The sequence below is a fragment of the Pongo pygmaeus genome, chromosome 10, assembly GCF_028885625.2.
Source record: "Pongo pygmaeus isolate AG05252 chromosome 10, NHGRI_mPonPyg2-v2.0_pri, whole genome shotgun sequence".
Taxonomy (NCBI): domain Eukaryota; kingdom Metazoa; phylum Chordata; class Mammalia; order Primates; family Hominidae; genus Pongo; species Pongo pygmaeus.
Window position 1 is genome coordinate 116,568,105 of NC_072383.2, and position 22,608 is coordinate 116,590,712.

General features: G+C 46.3%; 1 protein-coding gene across 1 annotated transcript in view; it reads right to left on the minus strand.

The window, feature by feature from the left end:
• KSR2 (kinase suppressor of ras 2) overlaps positions 1 to 22,608 on the minus strand; it is a 517,247-nt gene that overhangs the window by 399,332 nt on the left and 95,307 nt on the right. Inside the window, exons 2-3 of the mRNA XM_054444768.2 lie at positions 8,750 to 8,890; positions 3,879 to 4,029 (exon numbers count right to left, since the gene is read on the minus strand). Coding sequence (XP_054300743.1) covers positions 3,879 to 4,029; positions 8,750 to 8,890 — 292 coding nt within the window. The remainder of the gene's footprint in view (positions 1 to 3,878; positions 4,030 to 8,749; positions 8,891 to 22,608) is intronic.

The following is a 22,608-nucleotide window of genomic DNA, read 5'->3' on the forward strand; positions in this document are numbered from 1 at the left end:
GTCGAGGCTGCAGTGAGCTGTGATCACATCACACCACTGTACTCCAACCTGGGTGACAAAGCAAGACCCTGTCTCAAAAAACAAAAAATAGTGGCAGGCCAGGCACGGTGGCTCATACCTGTAATCCTGGCACTTCGGGAGGTCGAGCCGGATGGATCACCTGAGGTCAGGAGTTTGAGACCAGCCTAGCCAACATAGCGAAACCCCACCTCTACTAAAAATACAAAAATTAGCTCAGCATGGTGGCACATGCCTGTAGTCCCAGCTACTCAGGAGGCTGAGGCAAGGGAATCACTTGAATCCAGGAAGCAGAGGTTGCAGTGAGCCGAGATCATGCCATTGCACTGCAGCCTGGGTGACAGAAAGACTCCATCTCAAAAAAAAAAAAAAAAAAAAAAAAAAAGAAAGTGGCCATTACTAGCATCTGCTAAATGATATAGAATAGAACAGGAAGGAATTTACAACATCTTCTTTCATCATGCATAGGAAGGAGGAGTATTGTTTCATGAAACATGCTACAATTGTGTATGTGCATGTGTATGTGTAGCTATGTGTGTGCATGTATGTGTACCTATGTGTGTGGCGGGGAGGGGGTCACAATATAAATTGTACTTGTACTGTCCATCTGAATGAAAAAAATTTTGAAAAAGATCAGAGGACAGGGCCAGGTGTGATGGCTCACACTTGTAATCCTAGCACTCTGGGAGGCCAAGGCAGGCAGATTGTCTGAGCTCAGGAGTTCAAGACCAGCCTGGACAACGTGGTGAAACCTCGTCTCTACTAAAATACAAAAAAAACTAGCTGGGCGTGGTGGCATGCACCTGTAGTCCCAGCTACTCAGGAGGCTGAGGCAGGAGAATTGCTTGATCCCAGGAGGCAGAGGTTACAATGAGCCGAGGTCGCACCACTGCACTCCAGCCTGGGTGACAGAGTAAGACTCCGTCTCAAAAAAAAAAAAAAAAAAATCAGAGTACAAGACCTTTCACGGTCTCACCCAGCCCAGAATGTCACAAAAAAATAACTATTCTTCCCCATAAGGCTGACATAAATGCCTCTCTCACGGAAACTGGAATCTTACTCTACTTTTAAGGACGCTGCCAAACTCAGTAGTGCCTCTCGGATGAGACAATGTGAATTCTGAAAAGCAATTAAAAACCCAACCTCAAACACTCACTGTCAGGCATTGTGCAGGCATAAATTGGTACAAACTTTCCAGAAAGCAATATGACGATGTTCACCATAATTTTTAAAATATGGGGTTTTTGTTGCTGTTGTTGTTGTTTTTGAGATAGAGTCTCACTGTCACTCAGGCTGCAGTGCAGTGGCACGATCTCAGCTCACTGCAACCTCCACCTCCCAGGTTCAAGAGATTCTCCTGCCTCAGCCTCCCAAGTAGCTGGGATTACAGGCATGCGCCACCAAGCCCAGCTAAATTTTTGTATTTTTAGTAGAGACGGGGTTTCACTATGTTGGTCAGGCTGGTCTCAAACTCCTGACCTCAGGTGATCCACCGGCCTCCCCTAAAGTGCTGGGATTATAGGTGTGAGCCACCGCGTCCAGCCAAAATATGCAAATGTTTCGCTGCAAGACCCCTCTCCTATGAATTCACTGTAAAGGAATAGCCACGGGGGTCCCCAAAGATAACACTTAGGGGTATTCACAGCAGTGTTGCTTATGATAGGAAAAATATGGATATTTCCAAAAATAGGAGATTGGTTGAATAAATTGTTAGTATTCAGGTATTAAAAATAAGAAGTGAATGCATTTATTGACAAAGGAAGATGTTTATGACATAACACTGTAATTTGGTGCAATTCTTTTTTAAGACAGGACCTCACTCTGTGGCCCAGGCTGGAGTTCAGTGGTACTATCTCAGCTTACTGCAGCCTTGACCTCCAGGACTCAAGCAATCCTCCCACTTCAGCCTCCCAAGTAGCTAGGACTTCAGGCACATGCCACCACACCCAGCTAATTTTCTTTTTTTGGTAGAGGTAGAGTCTCATTATGTTGCCCAGGCTGGTCTCAAACTCCTGGGTTCAAGCAATTCCCCCACCTTGGCTTCCCAAAGTACTGGGATTCCAGGTGTGAGCCACCATGCCTGGCCTGCAATTTTTTTTTAAAGAGAGAAAACTGCCATCTGCTTCTCACTGTGGGTAAAGAGAGAAAGTCACCTTTGGAGCAGATTTTGTATGTACTGAGTGACTGAGAGGCCCCTCCCTGTCAGCCACACTCATGTTCAGTGAGTCAACACCATTGTGCTAGAGGTAAAGAGTAACATGACCTTTACAGCTCATCAGCCAGGAGTCATTTTGCCTCCCTGGGAACATTTTGAAATATCTGGGGATATTTCCATGTGTCATGACTTTGAGTTGGGGGATGTTACTGGTGTCTCATGGGCAGAGGTCAAGGATGCTTCTAACCAAACATCCTCCAATGCATGAGGCAGCCCCCAGTGCATGGTCCACCCCCACTTTATTTTTAAGACAGGATCTTGCTCTGTCACCCAGGCTGGAGTGCAGCAGTGTGATCATGGCTCACTGAAGCCTCAATCAGTGTCCTGGGCTCAAGTGATCCACCAGCCTCAGCCTCCCGAGTAGCTGGGACTACAGGCGTGTGCCACCACACATGGCACATTTTTTTGTATTTTTTGTAGAGACGGGGTTTCACCATGTTGCCCAGGCTGGTCTGGAATTCCTGAGCTCAAGAGATCCTTCTGCCTTGGCCTCCCAAAGTGCTGGGATTTCAGGCGTGAGCCAGTGTGCCCAGCAGCATGGTCCCTTTTGATGCTGACTATACCTGAATCAGGATCTGCCAGCACGAAAAAAACACAAAAGGGCTCGCATGGAGGACTGGGCCAATGACCTGTTTCAAGTATGTTCTGTTTTGTTCACCGCTGCTTCCTCAGCCCTGCTGGCACCCCATAGCCTCTCAGATTAGAAGACTTCTCCAGGCCTAGCGCAATATTCAACGAATGCCTGTTGAATAGCGCAGGTTGAATCAAGCAAGGACAGCTGTGAGCCTCCACTTGACTCTGCCAGACTGATGCTCAACAGTGACACCTTGTGGTGGGAACTGCAACAACCGTGCTCATGGCCACCAACACTGCGGCTGGCGTGTGCAGAGCGGATCCCTTGGGACAGAAAGGCCCCAGAATTAGCAGAAAAATCATGAGGCTAGAGAGAAGCAGGAAGCCTCGGGAAGATGATATCTGACGTTCTGCTAATAAAGACAAACAGGTATCTGAGCAACAAATGGAAAAGATCCAGGAGGGATGACAATATATTTGGCCCCCAAACTGATAGAAAAGTCACAGAGGTTATTAGGTGAAAAAAAAAGTTTAAGCAATATGTGTGGATAATTCTATTTTTTTAAGTATACATATATCCATTTGTCAGGAAAAATTATACCAAAATGACAAGAGCAGTTACCTAGAGGGTAGGGCTTAGGATGATTTTTTTTTAAATCTATTTTCTGGTTTATGTTACAATTAATGCAAATTACTTCTGTAAAAAAAAAAAATTAGAAGCTAGACATTGACCCAAAATGCAAAGCCACTTCAGCATGTCTAAAGTAAAAAGACCTTGGTCTCCTATTCACACTCAATATTTTCATATCTGGACCCTAATTATCCAGAACCAGATACCCTAAACCTCAACAGGTCTTCCTGGGGCAAGAGTTCAAATCCAAGAGCTGCCCTTGCTGGCGTCTTCCAGCCTCCAAATCCCAGGTCCACGCTGCCTCTTCTTGCGTTTCGGATTTGCCCCCCAGGGTTGACTCTGTCTCGTCCTGGCCTGCAGTGGCGGGCACGGGATGCCGAGGGACCGTGGCAGCTGTGCTGGGGACAAGTCTCCACATCCCCGACCCCAGGGCCTGCTCACCTGACATGTGGACATTCCTGAGGCAGGAGAGGGAGGCGTTGAGGCGGGCACACTCCTCCCGGTTGGCTCCATATTTCTCCACGGTCTCGCACACCTGTTCATCCGTCATCTCCAAGAGGTCCTCCAGGCTCAGCTGGCCGGGGGAGATTTCCTAGAGGAGGGGAGAAAGGATTGTCAACCGTGGGGCAGGAACAGCATCTCTGCCTCCACGCTGCCCTCTAGTGGTGCCTAGAGGAGAACACTCCGCAGTGTAAACGCTTTGCATGACAGTGGGGTCTCCGAATCTCGGGTTTGCCACTTATTATCTAGATAACCTCTGACCAGTCGCTTGACCTCTCTGGGCCTCACTTTATTCATCTGTAAAGTGGGAATCCTAAGTGTCCATACTTGGCAAGGTAGCGCAGGTGCTTAGTGCTATTATAATTACCACCCTGTCTGGCGTCAACACTGTGCCTGTCTCTCGAACGTTTATAAGGCAGGGCCCCATTTTTTCATGTTTGCATGGCTCTCAGTGCCTCCCACTCTGCAGGGAGTCATCTAAAATCCCAGCACAAACTCAGAGCACGCACAGGACAAGGCAGGTGTGCTGGTGGCTGGGCCCCACTCTCTCTCTGCTTCCTCTCTTCTCTGGGTCTAGGGCTCACACTGGTCTTCAGAAACCCTAATGGAAAAGGGGCTGAAAGTCCATGCTCCATGCTGGAAATGAAAATAGGTTTGTTTTTGAGCCCCATGGGGCATGGCTTTGCATCCTAAGGCAAAGCGGAAACACTGGAGTATAGAGTAGAGTGGGGGGAAAGGGACCTAGAAAAGGTAGGATTCCCAACTTAACATGTTGGGCAGGTGAACTTTCACCGCCACCCCATGTTCCCAAAACAGTGTCTCCCTAGACCATCATATGGACACACCTCAAAACTTGTCAAGCTTCTATATTTATGCATCTGTATCTGTATGTATATGTGAGTCTTCTTTTATAGCACTTACTACTCAACATTTTAACATATGTTGTTATTACTTAAGGGTTTTTGTCTTTTTTTGTTTTTTGTTTATTTGTTTGTTTGTTTGTTTTGAGACAGTCTCGCTCTTGTTTCCCAGGCTGGAGTGCAATGGCGCGATCTTGGCTAACTGCAACATCCGCCTCCCGGGTTCAAGCGATTCTCTTGCCTCAGCCTCCTAAGTAGCTAGGATTACAGCCACCCACCACCACACCTGGCTAATTTTTGTATTTTTAGTAGAGACGGGGTTTCACCATGTTGGCCAGGCTGGTCTCAAACTCCTGACCTCAGGTGATCTGCCCACCTCAGCCTCTGAAAGTAAATAAGGGTAAAATAGCCTACGGATGGTGATTCTAGGGCAGTATTGCAGAATACATCTACCCTCTTGTGGTCATGTTTGTGTATTACAACAAGATACAGCTCCCACATTAAACAGATAGCAAGAAAGAGGAAAACTGTCTCAGTACAAAAAATTATCTTCAAAAATATGAGCTATGGGGCAAAAGTCGAGGCCCAATCAGTGCCTTTTCAACTCACCCGGGCAGGCAGGGGGCAGAGAGAGAAGAATAGTGGAGTCACTTAGAGGCTTTCTCAAATAGGGACACATTGTTGGTGAGCCCCTTTAAGAAAGGTGATGACCAAGGATCCGTTTATTTCTGGTTGTTGTTTTTCTTAAATAGAGACAGGGTCTCTCTCTGTCACCCAGGCTGGGGTGCAGTGGCGCCATCATATCTTACTGCAGCCTCAAACTGCTGGGTCCAAGCGACCCTCCCACCTCAGTCTCCTGAGTAGCTGGGACTACAGGCATGCACCAACATGCCTGGCTAATTTTTAAATTTTTTGTAGAGATAGGATCTCACTATGTTGCCCAGGCTGGTCTCGAATTCCTGGCCTCAAGCAATCCTCCCACCTCGGTTTCCAAAAGTGTTGAGATTACGGACATGAGCCACTGCACCCGGTCCAGGATCTGAAGGTACAGAATGACTCACATTTGAAGGGGGTGATTCATAACATAAAAGGATTCTCCTCTTTGCTTCAGGATTCACTTGTGCATTTTAATCTTATGATTTACATATGTATATATTTCAATTTACTCTGAAGTTTAAGATCAGAAAAAATCATAAAAGTAACATTTTTATAACATCAAAAATGGAGAAACCCTTAACAAACCTGGGCCAAAAGGGCAGACACACCTCTGTTTGATAAAATAATAGTAATAATAATAATAATAGCTGAAATCGATGGAACACTGTTTTAAGGTTTTTGATAGATTTCCTTTTATTATCACAAAGACTACTGAAAGTAGGCACTTTTATCATCACCACTTACGACTAGGACAGTAAAATTCAGAGAGGTTAGACCACTTGCCTAAGGTTACACAGCAAGTCATTGGTGGAGCCAGGATTCAAACCCAGCTGTTTTACTTTGGAGCTTTCTCCATACTTCAGTCACTTCACAGAAAGGGGACCTCTGGTGGACACATACCTGAACTGCAGACAAAGAGCTGAAACCCCACGTCTTCTCCCGCCCACTCCCTGGGTCCCTGGACTCAAGATGCTCACTGACTAAGGCAAGAGCCAAAACTCAGGTACCTGCAGGCCAGGTAAATGTAAATGAGCAAATCGCTGCCAGACAGGAGCTCAGTTCAGCATGGTCAACATTTCTGATTTTGTAAGTGAAGCCAGAGATCTGGGTTTTTTAGGCAGACTCTTTTGGTTTTTAAGTATCGGCTCAAAATAAATGTCCTGACATCATATTAACCAAACAACAACAACAACAACATGTCTGCATATCAGAACCAGCTTGAGGGCCACCAGTTTTCAACCCCTGGTCTAGAATCGTTTCTGCCTTATTTGCCCCCACAAGTGGCACTGATAAATAAATGATCCTGAAGCCTCCCAAAAAAATGCCCTGAGCCATGCAAATACAACACTGTCTGTCCTTATACAGGACCATTCATTCTACGGATATTTGCAAGAAACTCATCTGGGCTCTCTGGCTATGCTGGAAATAAGGAAATATGGGATTGCGCATGGTCTGATATGCATATGCAAGATGGGGTGGGGTGGGGGCCTGGAGGAATGGAGCAGGGTGATGCTGCATCTAACTTGGGATTCTTAGATCTGGTGGGGCTGGATGAGATTCTTGTCCCTGAGGACAAGGTCTAAAAAAGACAGGAAGCCTCTTCAAGTAGGAAGCAGGGAACGCCTTGAGAGAGGACTCTTGGTTTCACCAGCAGGGAGGCAAGCTCCTCTTCTGCCCAGCTCTGGGGGGCCCAGGCAACAGGAAAACAAGGCTAATGCACAGTGCTTCCAACCTAAAGCTTTGCTGTCCATCTGAGCTGGACATCCTGCTAGCCCCATCCACTTACCAGCTAGACTAGTCACTTAGCTCTGAGCCTCAGTTTCCTGCTCTGTACAAGGGGGATAACAGTCACACCTACTCAAAAGGTCATTGTGAGGAGGCTGGACAGTCTCAGCAGTTGAGATCCTAAGTGCAAAACCTTTAGCACAATGCCTGGCATGAAAGATGCAGTGATGTCCGCTGGTTTTATTAGGTTTGGCTTGGCCCTGTCACTGCAAATGAGTTGGTCTCTGGGATCCCAGGGGGTAAGAAAATCTCACGATCCTCAAGATGTTAAGAACGTGGTCTAATCTTTGAGAGCGGACATAAGATGTCAGATGCTCACAACAGTAACAGGCTGGCATCTACTGAGTGCTACTGAGTGCTATTTGGTGCCAGAATATGAACTGAACTTTTTTTTTTTTTTTTTTTTGAGACAGAGTCTTTCTCTGCACCCAGGCTGGAGTGCAGTGGTGCGATCTCAGTTCACTGTAACATCCGCCTCACAGGTTCAAGCTATTCTCCTGCCTCAGCCTCCCGAGTAGCTGGGACTGCAGGAGTGCACCACCATGCCCGGCTAATTTTTGTACTTTTAGTAGAGATGGGGTTTCGCCATGTCGGCCAGGCTGGCCTCAAACTCCTGACCTCAAGTGATCCGCGCAAAGTGCTGGGATTACAGGCGTGAGCCACCGCACCTGGCCTTTTTTTTTTTTTTTTTTTTTGAGACAGGGTCTCACTCTGTCACCCAGGCTGGAGTGTAGAGGCATGATCATAGCTCACTGTCACCTCAACCTCCTGGGCTCAGGTGATCCTCCTCCCTCAGCCTCCCAAGTAGCTAGGACCACAGGCATGCACCACCACACCCAGCTAATTTTTGTATTTTTTGTAGAGATGGGTTTCGCCACGTTGCCCAGGCTGGTCCCAAACTCCCGTGCTCAAGCGATCCATCTGCCCTGGCCTCTCAAAGTGCTGGGATTACAGGCATGAGCCACTGTGCCCAGCTGAGTTGAACATTTTATAAAAATCATCTCATTCTATGATGTCGGCTATTTAAGAAGAGATGAGAATCATTATGCACATTTCACAGATGATAATATTAATGCTCTAAGAAAGTATTGTTCAATATGGCAACCATGGGCCCCATTAATTAATGTTAAACACAATTTAAAATCTTAATCACATGTCCTAACCACAAGTGGCTACCACATCCGGCAGCACAGATAGAAAATATTTCCATCGTAGCAGAAAGTTCCACTGGACAGCGCTGGACTAAGAGGTGAAGTGATTTGGCCAAGGTGACTCTGTGAATATGTGGCAGAGCTGGAGGGTTCTAACTGACTCTGGAAGCACACTCTCAATGACCCCATTCAGACAGCATCAGTGATCCTGAATGTTTTCATCCAGCACATTTTATTCAGAGCCTGCTATGTGCCTGGGGCTGTGCTGGGCACAGCCAGAAACCTGCAGCTCAAGAGCAACACAGGGGGTAGCTGCTGGCCAGTAAGGGGCAGGGGACACAGGGGCTCCCCAGGTCACCTCCAGGACTTCCTTGCGCACATCGACGATTCGGAACCAGTGCCGTAGCTGGGGGAAGCCATCCAGCTCCGCATTGCGCTCCTGCAAGGCCACCTTCTTTTTGCAGGACAGCTGCCGGCTGAAGTACTTCACCAGCTTGCTCTGTGGAGACACAGACGAGGACAGAGGACACATCTCAGAGGCAGTGACACAAGGAAAAGAGGCGAGAACCCCCTACGAACCCCCACCCTAAACCCAGCCAACTCTATTTTAAGGACTGGTTCCGCTACAGTGAGATCCAGTTTGGCACCCATCTTTCCACCTCATTGGTGAAGATGGTCAAACAGGCGGCTCTAGCATCTTGCTTGGGGCTGGGGGAGGCGGCGCACATTAGTACCAGTTCAGTGGAGGGCCTTTTGATCTCACAATTGCACACATCTTTTTCTGTTTTTGTTTTGTTTAGTTTTGAGATGGAGTTTCGCTCTTTCACCCAGGCTGGAGTGCAATGGCGTGATCTCTGCTCAGTGCAACCTCCATCCCCCAAGTTCAAGCGATTCTCCAGCCTCAGCCTCCCGAGTATCGGGATTACAGGCGCGCGCCACCACGCCTGGCTAATTTTTGTATTTTTAGCAGAGATGGGGTTTTACCACGTTGGCCAGGCTGGCCTCAAACACGTGACCCCAGGTGATCCGCCCGCCTCGGCCTCCCAAAGTGCTGGGATTACAGGCGTGAGCCACCGCGCCCGGCCTGCACGCATCCTTTGATCCAACAATTCCACTTGCAAGAACTCCTCCAACAGACGCCCATCCTGTGCAGAATGACTGTACGAGAGGCTACTTCTCTACAGTTCTGTCTGCAATAGCAAAGGACTGCAAACATTCTGAGAGTCCATCAGTAGGAGACTCGTGACATAAAGGACGCTACAGCCAACAAAGAAACTTACGCAGCTCTAAAATCAAACCACGAAGCAGGCTCTGTACTGCCAGAGAGCAGTCTCCAGGGTACACTGATAAATAAAAATAAATACTCTCCCATTCATAAGGAAAATGTTTCCCTGTATATATCTTTGTAAATATAGAAACTCTGTCCACAAGGACTCCCAATTCGCTTTTTTTTTTTTTTTTTTTTGAGATGGAGTCTCACTCTGTCGCCCAGGCTGGAGTGCAGTGGCGCGATCTCAGCTCACTGCAAGCTCCGCCTCCCAGGTTCACGCCATTCTCCTGCCTCAGCCTCCCAAGTAGTTGGGACTACAGGCGGCTGCCACCACGCCTGGCTGATTTTTTTGTATTTTTAGTAGAGATGGGGTTTCACCATGTTAGCCAGGGTGGTCTCGATCTCCTGACCCGGGGATCTGCCCGCTTCGGCCTCCCAAAGTGCTGGGATTACAGTCGTGAGCCACCGCTCCCGGCCAAGGACTCCCAATTCTTTAGGGGAGGGAAGAGGAAGGGTGGGGAAAAAGGGTGGGGGAAACATTTTATTTAAACTCTTTTGTGCTGTTTGAATTGTAAGTCCTACAAAAGCATCCAAAAATTACTCTTTTAAAATGAGATAGACCTGAACCTAGGCTTCTGGAGGGATCCCACGACATGAGAAAAGAAAGTTTTTTATTTCTGGGTTTGTAAAATCTCACAACATTAACCAAAGAAAGGCAATACTTGTGTGTCTGAGCAGAGAAAACAATTTGGAAGAATAAACTCCAGGCTTCTAACTTGGGTCAAGAATTTCTTTATATACAGTTTTTTGTATGCATTCAGTAGTTACCCGAGGTATAATACATTATTATCTTTTTTTTTTTTTTTTTTTTTTAAAGAGACAAGGTCTTGTTCCATTGCCCAGGCTGGAGTGCAGTGGTGCAATCATAGCTCACTGCAGCCTCTAACTCCCTGGCTCAAGAGAGCCTCCTGCCTCAGCCACCCAAGTAGCTAGGACTACAGGTGAGTGCCACCAAACCTGGCCTATATTATCATCTTTGTAATTTAAAATGTATTTAATAAAGATAATTAAATAAAACAAAATTAGAATTAGGTATGGAGGTGTCTGTGGCATTTCAAAACACAGTCAACCAACATTTATCAAGAACAAAGTCTGAATTCTAGGATCAAAAAATTCGGAGGGCCAGGTGCCGTGGCTCACACCTGTAACCCCAGCACTCTGGGCGGCCAAGGCGGGAGGACCGCTTGAGCCCAGGAGTTTGAGACCAGCCTGGGCAATGTGGTGAAACCCTGTCTCTACAAAAATAAAATAAAATAAAAATCCTCACTCAGGAGGCTGAGGTGGGAGGATCACCTGAGCCCAGGAGGTGGAGGCTGCAGTGAGCCATGATCATGCCACTGCACTCAACGCTAGCTGACAGAGTGAGACCATCACTTAAAACAAGACAGAACAAAACAAAACAAAACTTGGAGCCTGGGCTTCTGTTGCTTTTGCTATCTGGTCTCCATTCCCCCTTTTTTTTTTTTTTTTTTTGCGACAGAGTCTTGCTGTGTCACCCAGGCTGGAGTGCAGTGGCACGAACTCGGCTCACTGCAAGTTCCACCTCCTGGGTTCACGCCATTCTCCTGCCTCACCCTCCTGAGTAGCTGGGACTACAGGCACCTGCCACCACGCCCGGTTAATTTTCTGTATTTTTAGTAGAGATGGGGTTTCACCATGTTAGCCAGGATGGTCTCGATCTCCTGACCTCATGATCTGCCCGCCTCGGCCTCCCAAAGTGCTGGGATTACAGGCGTGAGCCACCGCGCCCGGCCTTCCATTCCCCCTTTTACCGAAAAGAACATGTCAACTTTCTTTCAAGGAACCTCCCTTCTTTGGCCCGCAGTCCATCTGGCTGATGTAAGGCTGTTCCCATTGTATCACCCCATCACAGCTGTAGGGTGCGCACGTGACCCAGGCCCCACCAAACAGCTGTACTTGGGTCAAGGGCAATCACGGATCCAGCTGGGACACTGAGACCCCACCAGGACCCCTTCCAAGCACTCAGGATATAGCCATAGCACACCCTCCAGAGCTGCCAGGTGGTGTCATGGAAGACAGGAGCTGCCTGGGCCATCGTCCCTGCTGCCATCTGGGAGCCTCCTGACACTGAAGCCCATTTAGAAGACAGCAGAGCCAAGAGATGGAGTCACATTCCCAGCCACATCCATCATCTGAGCCCTAGCAGTGAGCGGAGAAACCAGATCTCCCTGGACTCTGCAGTGATGTGTGCCAATAAATTCTCTTCTTTTGCTTAAGCTGCGGTGAGCTGGATTTCTGTTGCTAAAGCCTCCTGACTCATAGGGAAATTAAAGAACATCAAGTCCACCTCCTTGAGGGAGTCTTGGCATCCCTGGTATACTGGTTTCCTGTGGCTGCTGTCATGAATAACCACATACTAAGTGGCTAAAAACAACACAAACATACTGATCTCGCACTTCTGGAGATCAAAAGTCCCAAATCAGTCTCATGGGGCTAAAGTCAAGATGTCAGCAGGGCTGGTTCCTTCCAGGGGCTCCAGGCAAGAATCAGTTTCCTTCCCTTTTCAGTGATCAGAGGCCGCCCTCATGCCTTGGCTTCTGGCCCCTTCCCCACATTACTCCACTTCCTCCATCACCACATCTCCTGCTACTGCCCCTTACCCTCCTGCTTCCCTCTTATACAGACCCTTGCAATGATCTGGGGCCCAACCAGACAACCCAGGGCAATCTCCCCATTTCAAGATCCTTATCTTACATCTGCAAAGTTCTTTTTCCCATGTATGGTCACACAATCACAACTTCTGGGAATTAGGAGGTGGAAATAATTGGGGGACTGTTATTTAGCCCACCACACCTGTGCACTTACCCGGGCAAGTGGTTCAACTCTACCTGGAGGAGAGGGGAGGGGCTGAGGAAAGGCAGCCCCAGCAGAGGTCAGGGCCCATGAGACGACCATCCAAGAAGAGCATCCAGAAATAGCAATGGCCCAATGAAGTGGGGAGATTAGGTAAATACAGAAAACTGAGCAAATAAACAAATCTATTGAGCATTATTTTTCTTCCTCTCTGAGAAGAGTGACACGGATGTGGGATGGGAAAAGCTAGACTAAATCCTGTGGTATTGGTTTGGGAAGAGTTACCCCATACATATAGATATAAAAATTAACGTTGATGTAAATGTGTGTCTATGTATACATACATGCATTGCACACACACACATATATATATATAACCTAGATTGTCCACTGAAGGGACTGAGATTTACTCCAAAAGGTGAGTTCTGGGCTACATTAGTTTACAAGGACTGCTGTAACAAAGTACCACAAGTTGGATGGTTCGAACAGGAAACATTTCCAGTTTCACAGTTCTGGAGGCTAGAAATTTGAAATCAAGGTGTTGGTGAGGCCATGCTCCCCGTGAAGGCACTGCGGAAGGCCCTGCTACAGGCCCCTCTCCTCGCTTCTGAGAATCCCATGGCTTGTGGCAGCCAAACTTCAATCTTCACAAAGCATTCTCCTTGTATGTGTGACTGTGTCCAAATTTTCCCTTTTTACAAGGACACCAGCCATATTGGACTAATATGAACTCATCTAAACTAATTCCATCTCCAACAACCCTATTTCCAGATAATGTCATATTCTGAGACACTGAGGATTAGGATTTCAACATTTGAATCTTGAGGGATCACAACTGGAACCAGAACATGGACCTTTGAAAGACACCAAAAGCAAGAATGAAGCCCTGACCACCCCAGTCTGACCATCTGTCTGCAAAGACACTGCATTCATCCTAGATAAGGGACCTGGGTGACAGAGCGAGACTCCATCTCAAAAAATAATAATAATAATTAATTAATTAATTTAAAAAATAAAAAACTAAGCAGGTTTAAATTACTAAATATTCTTTAAAAGCCAAATATATCATTTACCTAGTTTGTTTAAAGTACAGGTTACAGTTATACTGCAAGAGAATGTACTTTTAATCGGATAGAAAACTGTGTCTTCCTACTTCATAATTTAAGTTCTGATTTTGAAATTAGTAGGGTTTAATTTAATCCATCCTATTTATAGAAATTACATGAAAGATATATAAACTTACATCATTGGCAATATCCGCAAATCGGGCTTTTTACCAAGTGGTTTTCCTCAGTCTTTTCTTCTGAATAAATGATGTTTTACTGTTCATTATTGTATATCTATGTATGCCTGTGTTGTATTTCAAATATTGCAAAAGAAATAAGGATCTGGTCTCTTTAAAAAATAATAATAAATGACCATGCTTTATCAATTTCTTTTCTTTTCTTTTCTGAGACAGGGTCTCACCATGTTACCCAGGCTGGTCTTGAACTCCTGGGCTCAACTAATCCATTCACTTCAGCCTCCCTAGGTGCTGGAACTACAGGTGTGAGCCACCATGCCCAGCCTCAATTTCTTAAACAAAAGAGGTAATATCAACTTGGAAGCCAGTGACGTCATGCCTTGTACCTTTACAAAAAGTCACAGAAAATTGAAAAACTAGGCTAAGACCAGAAGTTAAATGGCAGGACCAGGGGAACCATGGTACTACCTTATGCAAACATCTGCTGGAGAATAGTAGTGTTTCCCAACTGTAAGTATCACTGATAACTTGAGAGGTGGTACCCAGGCGTAGTGTTAAATAACATCGTATCATGTAGCATAGCGAGCACTTTCTTTTTCTCCAGCCATCTGACTATATCAAGGAGACAGTCTCTGTTGAATGATACTATACCTTTAACAACTCTCTAACCTCTGTAACACTTGCTAATCTCTCTCTTTTTTCTTTTTTTTTTTGAAACAAGTTCTCACTCTGTCACCCAGGATGGAGTACAGTGGCACGATCATGGCTCACTGTAGTCTCGACCTCCTGGGCTCAAGCCATCCTCCCACCTCAGCTTCTCATGTAGCTGGGACAACAGGTATGTGCCACCATGCTTGGCATGGGCCACCACACCACGCCTTTTTTTATTTTTTGTAGAGACGGGCTTTACTTGGTTGCCCAGGCTGGTCTCTAACTCCTGGACTCAAGCACTCCTCCTGCCTCAGCCTCCCAAAGTGCTGGGATTATAGGCATGAGCCACTGCTCTCTTTATAACAGAGCACAGGACACAGTCTCAGAGCCTTCGGCAGATAACAATATGCAACACAATTTCGTGACACTTGTGTTTACATTGTATTTATTTTCTTCATTGCCTTCCATTTATGCCAAGTGATAATAGTTTTCCATTACAATAGTTACACATGGTTTAATTTTTAAATACATGTATGTTAAAAAATTGGGTTGATTCGGCTGGACACAGTGGCTCACGCCTATAATCCCAGCACGTTCAGAGGCCGAGGCTGGCGGACCACCTGAGGTTGGGAGTTTGAGACCAGCCTGACCAACATGGAGAAACCCCATCTCTACTAAAAATACAAAACTAGCCGGGCGTGGTGGTGCATGCCTGTAATCTCAGCTACTCGGGAGGCTGAGGCACGAGAATCGCTTGAACCCAGGAGGCGGAGGTTGCAGTGAGCCGAGATCGTGCCATTGCACTCCAGCCTGGGCAACAAGAGCAATACTCAGTCTCAAAAAAAAATTTTTTTAATTGAGTTGATTTAAAGAAAATACACAGATATGGCAAAAAGTATGATGGTGGTATCAAACTGATGCATTTGGAGAAACACTGTAATACAAAATAAAGTTCTGACTCCTTAAACTATTACTTGGGGCTTAACCCTACTCCATTTCTCCTTCCTTGCCTCATTCATTTCCATGTAATTCCCTAAACAGGGCCAGGCACAGTGGCTCAAACCTGCAATCCCAGCACTTTAGGAGGCCAAGGTGGGAGAATCGCTTGAGCTCATGAGTTCGAGACCAGCCTGGCCAACATGGTAAGACCCTGTCTCTACTAAAAATACAAAAATGATCCAGGCATGGTGTTGTGTGCCTGTGGTCCCAGATACTCAGGAGGCTGAGGTGGGAGGATGGCTTGAGCCTGGGAGGTCGAAGCTGCAGTGAGCTGTGTTCATGCCACTGCACTACAGCCTCGGCAACAAAGTGAGAACTTGTATTTTAAAAAAAAAGGGGGGGCGGAAATTCCCTAAACACATGCAGGACCCCAAATGTCACCTCTCTGATTCCTCCTACCTGGAAGTCCTTTCCATACCCACCTGAGGAAGGCTATAAAAATGACCTGAATCCTTTACACCCCTCCTGTGTCCATACCCTTTTCAATGTCATTTTGCAGTTAATTCATCAAAGAGGTGCAGTCTGTATCCACGCCTTTTCAATGACGCTGGCCATGTGACTTGCCTCAACCAATAGAAGGAGGCCTGTGTGCTTCTACTTGCTGGCTTGGACCCCTGTCATCTTCATGAGAATGTGACCAGGCTAGTCAGCTGAAGGATAAGAGACTACATGGTGTAGAGTCAAGTTTTCCCAGACATCCCAGCCAAAACCATCCTAGCTCAGTTGACAGCCAACTCTTGCCTGGCTATTGGTTATAAGTGAGGCCATCCCAGATCAGATGAGCCACCAATCTGCTGCTGATCCCAGAGGCATGGCCAATAAATGCTTATGTTATGTGCCACTGGGGTTTTGTGTTTGTTATGCAGCATTATGGGGACCCGTAGCTAACTGATACACCACCACATCAACGCATGAAAATCTGAATTTCTCTCCAAAGCCCACCTCAAATGCCACCTGCTCCAGCAGGACCTTATAAATTCTTTCTTGGGACTTTATTTATACACACTGTATTACAGAATTATTCACAATTTTTCTTGCATTATAACTGACAAAGAAGACACTAGATCCCTTAAAGGGTTAAGGTGTCCTTGCTAGATTTGGAAGAGTAAATGAAATAAATGTAACAATAAAAATACGGCCAGGCACGGTGGCTCATGCCTGTAATCCCAGCACTTTGGGAGGCCAAGGTGGGTGGATCACCTGAGGTCAGGAGTTCGAGACTAGCCTGGTCAACATAGTGAAACCCTGTCTCTACCAAAAATACAAAAATTAGTCAGGCATGGTGGTGCACGCCTGTAGTCCCAGCTACTCAGGAGGTTGAGGCAGGAATCTTTTGAACCCAGAAGGTGCAGGTTGCAGTGAGCCGAGATCACGCCACTGCACTCCAGCCAGGGCAACACAGCGAGACTCTGTCTCAGAAAAAAAAAAATTAAAAAGAAAAAACAATAAAAATAAAAGTACCATTACTGAGCACTTCCCCCATGTGCCAGGCCCATGCTGAAGGTCACACATGCATTATTTCAATATATCCTTACATTCCCAGGAACTAGGTCCTATTAACATCTACATTGTACCAAACAAGAAACTAGGCACAGAGAAGTTAAGTCATTTGCTCACAATCACACAGCTAGTAAGTGCAGAGCCAAGATTCAAACCCAGTCTAATTCAAACACTCCAAAGTTACAGAAAGGATAACCTCATTTTAATTTACTTTAATTATTTAATAAATGCATGCATATATTTTCTTTTCTTTTCTTTTCTTTTTTTTTTTTTTTTTTGAGACAGAGTCTCACTCTGTCACCCAGGCTGGACTGCAGTGGCTTGATCTCAGCTCACTGCAATCTCTGCCTCCAAGGTTCAAGCGATTCTCCTGCCTCAGCCTCCCGAGTAGGTGGGACTACAGGTGCGCGCCACCACACTCAACTAATTTTTGGATTTTCACTAGAGACGGGGTTTTGTGCCACGTTGGCCAGGTTGGTCTCGAACTCCCAACCTCAGGTGGTCCTCCCACTTCGGCCTCCCAAAGTGCTGGGGTTACAAGAGTGGGCCACCATGCCCGGCCGCATATATTTTCCTTGTAAGAAAGTTAGAACATTTCAGGCCGGGTGCAGTGGCTCACACCTGTAATCCCAGCACTTTGGGAGGCCGAGGTGGGCGGATCACCTGAAGTCAGGAGTTTGAGACCAGCCTGACCAACATGGTGAAACCCCAACTCTACTAAAAATGCAAAAATTAGACGGGTGTGTGGCGGGCGCCTATAATCCCAGCTACTCAGGAGCCTGAGGTAGGACAATTGCTTGAACCCAGGAGACGGAGGTTGCAGTGAGCAGAGATCACGCCACTGCACTCCAGCCTGGGCGACAGAGCAAGACTCCACCTCAAAAAAAGAAAGAAAGAAAGTTTGAGCATTTCAGATAAGGCCAGAGCTCCCTTTGACCGCTCCCATGAATGCAGATCCCCATCCCTTGAGGTAGAGCGGGTAATCACTGAGACTAGTTAGGTGCCCATCTTTCCAGATGTTGATCTGTGAATTTTCACAAATATATACATATCTGTTGAAACTCTGCAACGTGGCTTTATGTGTACGATTTCTTTTTTCCTCTCACATAAATGGTATCATACAGCATGCCCTTTTGTGCACTTGCTTTTTTCACTTAGTAGTAAGCCCTGAGGGTCTTTCCACGTTAGTTCATACAGATCTGCCTCGTTCTTTTTAATCTTCTGCATGAAGGATTCCTTTGATACCTGGGTGAAAAGCCCATGATGTGAGCAGTTCTGTGATGTCTGCTGGGACGTCTTTGTCAATGACAATAAAGCATTTTCAGGAATAAGAGCCACCATCACAGCTGCCATGTACTAAACGTTTACAGTATGCCTGGCATCGTGAGCCAAGTGCTGTGAATGTGTTTGTTCCTTTTAATCCATGCGACAATGCTAGCTGTAAGGCTGGTACTTTCAGCCCATTCTACAAACAGGAAGACTGAAACTTCAACAGGCTAAATCATTTGCTGAGATCCACAGAGCTACTGAAGTGGGAGCACCAGGGTGTGATCCCAAAGCTCTGTCTCTTTACCAGGACACTACGCTAGGAGCTGTTCACGGCTCCTTCCCACTGACCTGGAAGTGCAAAAGTTGGGCATCAACCCCTCAGGGGCAGAGACAGGGCCTTATTCATCTTAGGAAGCCTTCTAAGTGAATTCCCGAATTCTAGTTCTGAGGTTTGGGCAAGTCACTTCAGCTCTCTGAGCCTCCACTTTCTCATCTGTAAAACAGGTGTATTCCACCTTTCCTCGCAGGTCTGCTGGGGCATTACATAAGATATTCTCAGCCAGACGTGGTGGCTCACACCTTTCATCTCAACACTTTGGGAGACAGAGGCGGGAGGATCACCTGAGGTTAGGAGTTCGAGACCAGCCTGGCCAACATGGTGAAACCCCATCTCTACTAAAAATACAAAATTAACCAGGTGTGGTGGAACATGCCTGTAGTCCCAGCTACTTGGGAGGCTGAGACAGGAGAATCGCTTGGACTTGGAGGCAGAGGCTGCAGTGAGCCGAGATCGCACCACTGTACTCCAGCCTGGCCAAGACAGAGTGAGACACTGTCTCAAAAAAAAAAAAAGAAAGGAAAAAAAGAAAAAAAAAATTATCTGTGCAGTAGATACCCCATACACCCATGTCCTACTTGTTGAAGGGGGATGTGGATTCTGGGGAGCTGTTTCCCAGGTCACCAAGAGACTGAGATCCTGCACTTGCCAAGGAGCTAGAACCAAGGGGTACTCCAATTATGATACATTAGAAATGGGAGGAGTGAGTTTAGGAAGCAGATGAAGTGAAGGAGACAAGTGGGGACAGTGGCCTCGAGTTCCGGCCTTGCCCTTGAGGCAAAAGGGAATGAGAATCATCTTGGGGGACAAGAGTGTACTCAGCCGAGCAGGGAAAAACCCAGAAAACTGCACAGAGTGTGAAGCTGTGCTGGGCAGAGATCGAGCAGTGCTTCCCAAACAGGGATCCTGGGAAAGAGCAGCTCTTTCTCCTGGTTTTCCAGGATTAATGTTGCAGAATAACTGTAGCTGTCAGTTAACAGGGATATGCTTCGAACCAAATGCTATAATGAGCATGTTTTATGAATTACCTTCTTTAATTTTCCACAACACTGGAGGAATGTGATATGGGTCCAATCACTGTCCCCACTGTACAAAGGAAGAAATTGAGACCTAGAAATGTCAAATAACTTGCCCAAGGTCATCAAGATACTAAGTGGATAAACTGGGATTTGAACTCAAGTCTAACAAACTCTTATTAGTTAACACACAAGGAACGTCATGCCAGGCCAAGCGCGGTGGCTCACACCTGTAGTCTCAGCACTTTGGGAGGCCGAGGCAGGAGGATCACTTGACGTCAGGAGTTCAAGAGCAGCCTGGACAACATGGTGAAACCCCGTCACTACTAAAAATACAAAAAATAGCCGGGTATGGTGGTGTACACCTGTAATCCCATTTACTCAGGAGGCTGAGGCACGAGAATTGTTTGAACTCAGGAGGCGGAGGTTGCAGTAAACCAGGAAACCGAGATCGTGCCACTGCACTCCAGCCTGGGCGACAGAGTGAGACCCTGTCTCAAAAAAAAAAAAAAAAAAAAAAAAGTCAGATGAAACCACATAGCAGCCAAAACAAAAGGTATAGTATAACCCTAGTTTCTAAATGCAAAATGCATTTATACATATATATATATATATATATATATATATATATTTGCACACACAGAGAGAGAGAAAAGAGAAAAAAGGCTGGCAACTGCATCTCTGGGTTATGATAGGTGAAATTTATTTTATTTCTGTCCTTCTATATCTTATAATTTTTCTATAAGATACGGATTTTTTTTTTAAGACAGGAGGTCTTGCTATGTTGCCCAGGCTGGTCTCAAACTCCTGGCTTCAAGCAATCCTTTCGCCTCAGCCTTCTGAGTAGCTGGGATTACAGGCACAAGCCACTATTCCCCATTTATTTTTCTATAAGCCTGAATTACCTATATGATAGTAAGTTACAAATCACATGAAAATCAGACATTTGCCAATCATAAAGACACACAGGCCATCCTTAATGTCAGCCATCTCATTAAATAAGTATGACAGGCATTAAATAAATATGCCAGGCATTCTGCTACATACTTGATACATTATTTCACTGAATCATCACAATAGCCTCAATAATAACCCCATCTTATTTACAAATGCGAAAACAGAGAGCCACAGGGTTTAAGCAGCTCGCCCAAGGTACTAGATAATTTCACATTATTTCCCTCTTTCCTCAGTTTCCAATCATAAGCTTCATCTGAAGATGTCTGTTAAAAATCAAACATTGCTGCTCGTGAGGCTGAGGCTGGAGGATCGCTTAAGGCCAGGAGTTCAAGACCAGCCTGGGCAACATAGCAAGACCTCCATCTCCACCAAAAATTAAAAATCAGTCAGGCATGGTGCTGTGCACCTGTAGTCCCAGCTACTGGGGAGGTTGAGGCGAGAGGATCCCTTGAGCCCAGGAGTTCGAGGCTGCAGTGAACCATGAATCACACCACGGCAGTCCCACAGGGACAACAGAGCAAGACCCTGTCTCCAAAAAAAAAAAAAAATCAAATTTCTAGGCCCGTCTCTTAGAAATTCTGACTCAGTGAATCTGGAGACAGCCCAGGAATCTGTGAAAACACCGAGGACTCCAATGGTTACAAGGATCAGGCAAGCATGAGAAACATCCCTCTACTGTCTGAACGACTGCGTAATGAAAGTAGTTTCTCAGTCAAGCCAAAGGATCTGGGTCCTTGGGCAATAAACACAGGGCAGAAAACCCATTCTAGAAGCCAGGGTTCAACACCCTCAACAATCAGTCCCCTCTCCAAGGGCTGTGGGCTCATTTGTACAACAGGCTCATTTTCCAAGCAGCTTCCAAAGCATTCGGCACTTGTCCAGGCCTGAAGGGGCTCCCAGTGGGCAGGGAAGACAGATGTGCAAATGCAAATCACAAAGCCATGTGGCAGGAACCGGAACAGAAGGGCGGCCAGGGTTCAGTGCGGGCATCGAGGATGTCAAGTCAAGAGAGATGCCTTTTAAAAAGCCATGTGCCCGCCAGGTACAGTGGCTCATGCCTGTAATCGCATCAGTTTGGGAGGCCAAGGCAAGCAGATCACCTGAGGTCAGGAGTTTGAGACCAGCCTGGCCCACACGGTGAAACCCCATCTCTACTAAAAATACAAAAATTAACAGGGCATGGTGACGCATGCCTGTAATCCCAGCTACTCCAGAGGCTAAGACAGGAGAATTGCTTGAACCCGGGAGGCAGAGGTTGCAGTGAGCCGAGATGCACCACTACACTCCAGCTTGGGCACCAAAGCGAGATTCTGTCTCAAAAAAAAAAAAAAAAAAGTCATGTTCCATATCATAGGATAATAATAATGGGAGCTCCATGTTTATTCTAAGAGAAGCAAGGCCTCATTCGTTCATTTAAAGATGTTCGTGGTGCTTTTTTTTTTTTTTTTTTTTTTTTTTTTGAGATGGAGTCTCATTCTGTTGCCCAGGATGGAATGCAATGGCATGACCTCGGCTCACTGCAACCTCCACCTCCCGGGTTCAAGCGATTCTCGTGCCTTAGCCTCCCCGGTAGCTAAGATTACAGGTGCGTGCCACCATGCCCGGCTAATTTTTGTATTTTTAGTAGAGATGGGGTTTCACCATGTTGGCCAGACTGGTCTCGAACTCCTGACCTCAAGTGATCTGCCTGCCTTGGCCTCCCAAGGTGCTGGGATTACAGGCACGAACCACGGCGCCTGGCCAAGGTGCTTTCAAAATACAGACAACAAGGGATACAAAAATCAACTACACACCACCCCTGCCTTTAAGGTGGGCTATTTCAGGTGGGACATGAAGACAGGTGCCTTTTCTGTACCTTTGGATAAGCATAGAAATCAAGAGAGAGCATTTAGATACTTTTACAGCTATTTGATGGAGTAATCTTATGTCTGTTCAATCTAATTTTTTCAAAGTGAGCATTGAATGTTGTTTGGGTTTTTTTCCATTTCATTTCCCTCATAAATCATCTTTATTCTATTTCACAAAAGTATTGGCTGCAAAATGTCAGAAAAGATAAAGCTGATTCTTTACCGCAGAAGGCGGGAAAGGCACTGACCCTTCT